The sequence below is a fragment of the Numida meleagris genome, chromosome 18, assembly GCF_002078875.1.
Source record: "Numida meleagris isolate 19003 breed g44 Domestic line chromosome 18, NumMel1.0, whole genome shotgun sequence".
NCBI lineage: Eukaryota > Metazoa > Chordata > Aves > Galliformes > Numididae > Numida > Numida meleagris.
This window is the reverse complement of record NC_034426.1, coordinates 7802060-7809570: the sequence shown is the minus strand read 5'-3', so window position 1 is coordinate 7809570 and position 7511 is coordinate 7802060. Positions and strand designations below refer to the sequence as shown.

The window sequence follows — 7511 nt, the reverse complement described above, 5'->3', positions numbered from 1 at the left end:
GTATTTATTTACATCGCGCTCTGCCGTTCCTCGCTGCCAAATTTTCCCCACCCCCGGCCCCGGTTCCAGGAGGGGGATCCTAAAGAAGCGCAGCGAAAAAGGATTCGCGTTTTCCTCTCTGCCCCTTCATTCCTGCAATGGGACTCGGAGCTTTTTTCCCAAGTGCTGGGCACCCCTCGGGCCGGGGCTGGGGCCGGGGGGGGCTGCGGCCGTCGAGGACCGCTCCCTGCAGCGCTGCGCGTCTCTCCGCAGGAGGATGTTCCCCCCGTTCAAGGTGCGGGTGAGCGGCCTGGACAAGAAGGCCAAATACATTTTGCTCATGGATATAGTTGCGGCCGACGACTGCCGGTACAAGTTCCACAACTCCCGCTGGATGGTGGCCGGGAAGGCCGACCCGGAGATGCCCAAACGCATGTACATCCACCCCGACAGTCCGGCCACCGGCGAGCAGTGGATGGCCAAACCCGTTGCCTTTCACAAACTCAAGCTCACCAACAACATCTCGGACAAACACGGCTTTGTAAGTGTGACCGCGGGGCAGAGCGGCCCGGGTCCGCCGGGGGGCAGCGGCCGGGATTTAGCGGCCCCTTCCCGGGATCGCGCGGTGTCGTGGTCCCCGCTCCTCGCCGGGGGGAAAACGGGGCCGAGCTGGGGGAGGCCGGGCCGGGGAGGCGGCAGGGACAGCCCCGATGGTGCGGCCGGGCTGTGGCAGTGACCGTGCGGGTACGGCCCGGGACGTCCCCTCGGGCCGGGCCGGGCGGTGCGGGGCCGGAGGCGGCACCTGCGCGGGGTTTGCGCGGTGGGAGCGGAGCCAAAGCGGCTGGCAGTGCCCGCTCCGCACCGGCTGCGCCTGGAAGGCTCCCGAACGCCCCAGTCTATTTCCTTATTGATCACATCTGCATCACCTTCCGGAGGGAGAAAAAAAAAGAAAAAAAGAAAGAGAGAAAAAAAAATGATAAAAATAACCAACCAAAGCAAAATAATAATAGTAATAACATTAAAAAAAAAAAAAAAAGGAGAGAGAAAAGGAAAGAAATGAAGCAATCGAAGCTGGCCGTTCTCGGAGGAGGGCAGAAAGAGGGGCCACAACGCGATCCTGCGGGGGAAAATATCAGCGGGAGTCGGGGCGAGCTGGGGGGCAATGGGAGCGGAGCCCTGAGCTCATACGGGATCAGCGGCACCGAACCCCCAGAAGCGACGGCCGGGGACAGCGGCCCCGGGAAACTTTTGTCTCTTTTCTGATCTTTTTGTACGATTTAGGGAGGAAACGGTGTGTCGGATAAATGAAACACCGCACGGCTCTTTAGAGGCAGCGAGGGGAATCGATAGAGAGAGGCTCGGAAAAAAAGCTTTATAATTATTATTATTATTATTTGGATCGCGGGGAAAAATCGGTTTGGTTCAGCGCTCGGTCCGACTCCCGCATGGAAAGCTTTCAGCTCCGTCTGAGCTGCGGGTTTAGGCAGTGCCCATCTGCTCAGGAAGGGAGGAGGATTTTGGTCAAGGACCGCGGCTCCGAGCGCCCGAGCGAGGCGATTTTGCTCCATTTTCACCCTAAATCCCTCCTAGATGATATCGGTGTCCTCGCGACCCCACAGCCCATCAGCAGGTGATTATTGCCGGGGTTAAAAAAAAAAAAAAGAGGGATTTTTTTTTTTTTATTGCCTTCTAAAACGAAATGAAGTGATAATTATTCGGCGGTTTCGGACAGCAATCACAGCAGCTTTCGCCGTTCCCCGACCGAGACGGAGCTGGGAGAGCCGCGCTGCGGCCCGAGCTCCGCACGTCGGGAATTATCGGCCCGTTTCTCAGCGGGAAACGCCGCGGGGACGGCGCTGGGAACGGCCCCGGGGGCTGAAAATCGCGTTGTTTTTATTTTATTTTTTAAATAGGGAATGGCTGCGTGGGGGTGGGAGAGGGGTTTGGGCACCTGGACGGGATAAAACGCCCGTCCGCCCCCGGCGCTACTCTGAGCCGCGCGTTGCGTTGCGTGGAGCTCTGCGCTTCGTTTGGATTTTTTTGGTGGTGGGGTAGAAGGGTTTTTTTATTTAAAGAAAAAAAGAAAAAAGGACGGAAATATGAAAAACGGCTGAAAACGCGCCGCAAATTCACCTGGCACTGTCAGGGCAGTGATAAATCGGGGGGATCCCACTCGCTGCTTTCTTGCTGTGCCTTCCCCATGACCTCCTTCTCTGGGGGCAGATCGGGCCATGGCACCGCCAAAAAAAGAGATCTCCCTCTCTGGCAGCTGCCTCCGTTCTCTGCTCAGGATGAATTTGGATGTTTCCTTGTATTATATATATATTTCTTTTTTCTTTCTTTTTTTTTCTGGGGAGAAATAAAGGGTTTTGCAGGGAGGTAGTGGCGGTGGGGCTGACCGTGGGCTCTGCTCTCTCCCCCCCCCCCCCAGACCATCCTGAACTCCATGCACAAGTACCAGCCCCGCTTCCACATCGTGCGGGCCAACGACATCCTCAAGCTGCCCTACAGCACCTTCCGCACCTACGTGTTCCCCGAGACCGACTTCATCGCCGTCACCGCCTACCAGAACGACAAGGTAGGGCTGGCATCACCCGCCTCCAGCCCCTGGACTCACCCCCAGCCCCACACACCGGCCCCAGTTCTGCACCCCATCCCCTGCCCCTTTTTGGGGGTTTGTTTTCACGACTCTGCCCAACCCCAGCGGCTGCTGCAATAGAACATTTCGGGCAGAGCGGCAAAGGGCAACAACGGGAGAACGTTTGGAGCCCAAACCCTCAAAGCAGGCACTCTCCGTATTACCATTATTATTACCACTGTAGCAATGATTCCTACTATTAATTTCCCCCCTGGCTCGGTAGCACCATCCCTTCACATCGGGTGGCACAGGCCGGGTGGCCTCGTGCAGAAGGTGCCGCGGAAGAGCCAAAAAATCAGAGCTGGAGAAGCCCATTTCAGTCACTTTCTGTGATTTAGCGACTGTCACCCTTTGAGCCGTGGGGGGATGCGGCCCCTCCGAGGGCTCCATGCGCGCGTGTGTGTGCCTTAACCCAAAAGCTGACCCCCACCTCCCCCCCCTCGGCTGCTGATGCTAATTGACAGCTCTGTCTGAGGGTCCTGGTGGGCTTGTTTCCCTCGTAAAGTTTATGACGAAGAGTCACAATCGATTAACGAGCACTCTGTCTGCCCGCCCGCCGCACGCTGCCTGCCGGTGGGCTCCGTCGGGCGGGCGGGGGCCCCGTCGGGCCGGGCCATGCATTTTTAAAGCGTCCCTCTCGGGGCCGTGTTTCAGAGCCATGCATTATTGAGCGCCCTAATGTCGCCGGCCCCAGCAGCCCGTCGCGGGGAGGGATAAGAATAGCTTTTAACCAGCGCAGCGCGGCTCAGTCGCCATCTTCCCTCCGGGGGGCCGTGAAAAATAACTTCCTATCATTAAGACGCTATTAATAATTCAGCCGAAACCTCAGCATCATTTTTAATAAAGCATGTGCTGTGTTAAAGCGGGGACGCGGCGCGTTTCGCAACGTGCGCCGTGCACCCCCGCCCGGCCGCGACCCCCCGACGGCCCCGAGGGGACGGACGGGTCTGAGGGCGCCGCGGGGGCGGGCAGGGGGCGCCGGGGGGCTGGGGGGGAGGGGGGCGGACAAGGCGTCAGTCGCTTCTCTCCGTGTCCCCGCAGATCACGCAGCTGAAAATCGATAACAACCCCTTTGCCAAAGGCTTTCGGGACACTGGCAACGGCCGTCGGGAGAAGAGGTAAGGGCGGCCCCGCGCCCCGCTCCGCGTCCGCGGAGGTCCCCGCGGAGGGCTGAGCCGCCTCTCCCTGTGCGCAGGAAGCAGCTCTCGCTGCCGTCGCTGCGGATGTACGAGGAGCCCTGCAAGCCCGACCGCGACGGCGGCGAATCGGACGCGTCCTCCTGCGAACCCTCGGCGGTGCGCGACGCTCTACACTCCCCCGTGGGCCCCCTCCCCAGCCCCCTGCGCCTGAAGGGCAGCGGCAGAGGTAACGCGGCCCCGCTCCCCCCCACTCACACACTTTACCCGCACAATCGGGGCTGAGCCCGCACCGCGGCCCCACTCCCTGCCCCGACGGCGCCTGCACGGGGTGGGGAGGGTTGGGAAAGGGGGTACAGCTCCCAAATTATCGCCGGGTTGGAGAGGGTGTCACCAAAATCCCTCCACCGCCGGAGCCGCAGCGTTTGCAGCGCTCGCAGGGAAAATGCTGCAGATGGGCACAGTGGGGCCGAAGGGTTGGGAGGACGGGAACAGCCCCAGCAGATGGGAATGGCATTCACGGTTTGCAGCATTTTCCTGTTTATACATCGATGTAAACAGGGAGCGGCGGCGGGCAGGCCCCGTGCTGAGCGGCTGTCCGGCGTCGCTCTGCCTTTCACGGCCAGCTCAGGGCTCCCGAAAAAAAGAAAAATGATAATAGGTTTAAAAGGGAAAAAACGCTGCGACACCAGGGCTCGGAGCTGGGCGATAAAAATAACCCAGCGGTTCCCACGTCGTGGTTTTTAGATGCTGGATTTTGTCACACCGCGCTGTCCGTCCGCTGCTCTTTCAACTTCCCACCAGCCCGATTCCCTGCAAGCCTTCGTCAAAACTGCAGCCCCCCCTGGGCCGAGCTGCTGGGAGGGTTTATGATACCCTCTCTTCTTTCAAAGGGTTCTCAGAAGGTTTGCCCCAGCCTCACCCTGCCGGCACCGGGGGCTTCTGCTGGGTACACGGTGTGGCTGTGCCAGAGGGGCACCATGGGGCTCCCACCATCGCATGCACACTGCCATCCCCTCGCCTCAATACCCCCTTCCTCTGAGAGCTTGATGCCTTTTTTTAAAATTAAATTAAATTAAAATCCCCTATAGCGAAGGCAGCGGCGAACCTTTTCCCTGAAGCTCCCTCCTTCGCCCGACCCAACCTGTGCATTCAGAGTGCATCCGCGGAGCGCTACTGATCAGCCCCGCAGAATTAAATCTGCACAGAACCCCCCCCCCAGCGCTATTCCCCGTTGCCCCTTGCTCCCCATCTCTCACCCCTCTGCCTGCTGTGGGTTCGTAGCTGATGGGAGCGATGCCGGCACGCAGCTCAGGCCTCCAGCAAACGTGTTTTTCCTGTTTGGCAGAGCAGTGGGGCTGCTGCTGTTAATCCCCGCGAGCCCCCATGATGACTGCGGCACGAGGGCCCATTTGGTCCCTTCCAGCTCCAACCATTCCATGGTTCCCTGATTTCTGCCTTCCCATTTAATGAAGTTCTCCCGTTAATTGCAATGGGGCTTTACCTCTGCCGTATTTCCCTAGCGTGGGGACAATCGACCACGGACTCTTTCTGACCTCTCCATCCCTTTGCAGATGAGATACTACGATTCCACGAGCCTGTGATTTCCACCTTCCCATTTAACCAAGCTCTCCCATTAATGGTGATGGGGCTTTACCTCCCCCACATTTCCCCGTGGCGAGGTCTCTAGACCCTCTCATTGCCTCCCTGTGTGCTCTCTCTGACCTCTCCATCCCTTTGCAGAGGAGAAGCCGGGGGCTGACAGCGATGCGGAGGTGGAGAAGGCGCCTGAGGAGCGGCCAGCGGGCGGCAGCCCCGGTGGGGAGGACACATCACCCCATGGCAGCCCGCGGTGCCCCGACGAGCGGGGCAAGGAGAGGCGCAGCCCGGAGAAAGCCAAGGATGGAGCATCCCCGGGGGATGGCCCCGGTGAGAGTCTGTTCGGCGCACGGGGCATGGAGAAGGACAAAGTGGAAGGGAGGAGGAAAGAGCCGGAGCAGGGCAAGAAGGACATGGAGGGGGTCGGGCTGGGCAAGGAGGCCTTCGCCCCGCTGATGGTGCACACGGACAGCCCCCCGCACCTGAGCGCCGGGCACCTGCAGAGCCTTGCTCTCTCTGGCCTCCACGGGCAGCAGTTCTTCAGCCCGCTGGGTGCCGGGCAGCCCCTCTTCATCCACCCAGGACAGTTTGCCATGGCCCCCGGGGCTTTCTCTGCTATGGGCATGGGACATTTGCTGGCCTCGGTGACTGGCGGCGGCAGCCTGGAGAATGGGGCCCTCTCGTCTGCCCCAGGCGCAGCGGGGACAGCCACCCCCTTCCCGTTCCACCTCTCCCAGCACATGCTGGCCTCTCAGGTAAGCACCCACCCGCAGCCCTGTCCCCTCCTGCATTCTTCCTCCAAATCCCCGAAATCAGCCAAAGCACACTGGGGCACAGACCCGGCGTCACCTCTGTGGTGGGGACACTTGGGGTGGGGACAGCGTGGCTCTCACGGGCCTCCCCCAGCCCATGGGGACAGGCAGTGACCCTGCTTGTGGTGTGACATGGGCAGGACATGGGGGGACGCTCGGAATGGAGGTCCCAGAGCTGATTTAAGGAGGAATTCTGATTTTTCTGTGATTCTACCATGGGCAGGGCAATGTGAGGAGCCCCTGCCTGCTGCCCCCATGCTACACCCCCCAAGCTCCCCAGCAGCCTCGAGACACTAGCACTCCTATTGTGTCCCTGTGCTGAAATGCACAAAGATACCTTGAACTCACCTAATTTCTTGATGCGACCCAACAATGAGTTTTAATGCGGTCTGGGCTTGGTGATACTGCACAGCCAGGCACACTGAGCTCATGGAGACCCGGCCCCACTGTTGCCCCATAGCACTGTCCCTCTGGCAGGTCCCACAGAGGACTCCATGCCCAACCCCCTGTGCTCAGCTGGCAGATGGGGGTCCCCAGCCGTACCCACCCAGCTGTAGGGATACCCCGCGCTATGTTCGCATTACTTCTGCTTTTCCGTGGGGCGGGCGCCGTGCAGCTCTCACCTCTCCCCTCTCTCCTCTCTCCGCAGGGAATCCCGATGCCCACTTTCGGCGGCCTCTTCCCTTACCCCTACACCTACATGGCAGCGGCAGCAGCAGCCGCCTCGGCCATGCCGGCCACCAGCGCAGCCGCCGCCGCCGGGCCCCTGTCCCGCAACCCCTTCCTGAGCAGCAGCCGCCCCCGCCTGCGCTTCAGCCCCTACCAGCTCCCGGTCAGCATCCCGCCCAGCACCAACCTGCTCACCACCGGCCTCCCCGCCAGCCTCAACCCCGGCTCCGAGGGCTCCAAGGCGGGCAGCAGCCGCGAGCCCAGCCCCCTCCCCGACGTTCACAAAGCCCAGCGCCCCGCCGCCTCCCCCCCCAAAGGTTCCCTGAAGGAATCCCTCAACGAACTGCAGAACATCCAGAGACTGGTGAGCGGGCTGGAGAGCCAGCGGGAGCTGTCGCCCGGCAGGGAGTCCCCCAAGTGACCGACGGGGTGGGCAGCTCGCCCGCCCCCCCGGGGCTGAGAAGCACTGGTCTTTTGTACAGCACAGTATAAATATTTATTAAAGGTGGGGGCGGATGGGGAGAGGGCTCTCCCAAACAGCCGCAACCCCCACCCCGATTGCCACCCCTCGTCCCTGCTCCCCGCCGCGGGGCACGGGGCCGCCCTATGCGCGTTGTTGGATGGGGCGGGCGGAGCAGCCGTGGGGCTGAGACCTCCGTGCAAAGGGCGGCGGTGGGG

At 61.0% G+C, this 7511-nt stretch overlaps 1 protein-coding gene across 1 annotated transcript in view; it reads left to right on the top strand.

Moving 5' to 3' along the window:
- Positions 1-7502, top strand: part of TBX2 (T-box 2) — an 8139-nt gene extending 637 nt beyond the window's left edge. The window contains exons 2-7 of the mRNA XM_021415970.1: positions 253-520; positions 2411-2557; positions 3659-3735; positions 3813-3982; positions 5497-6107; positions 6814-7502. Coding sequence (XP_021271645.1) covers positions 253-520; positions 2411-2557; positions 3659-3735; positions 3813-3982; positions 5497-6107; positions 6814-7254 — 1714 coding nt within the window. The 3' untranslated portion in view covers positions 7255-7502. The remainder of the gene's footprint in view (positions 1-252; positions 521-2410; positions 2558-3658; positions 3736-3812; positions 3983-5496; positions 6108-6813) is intronic.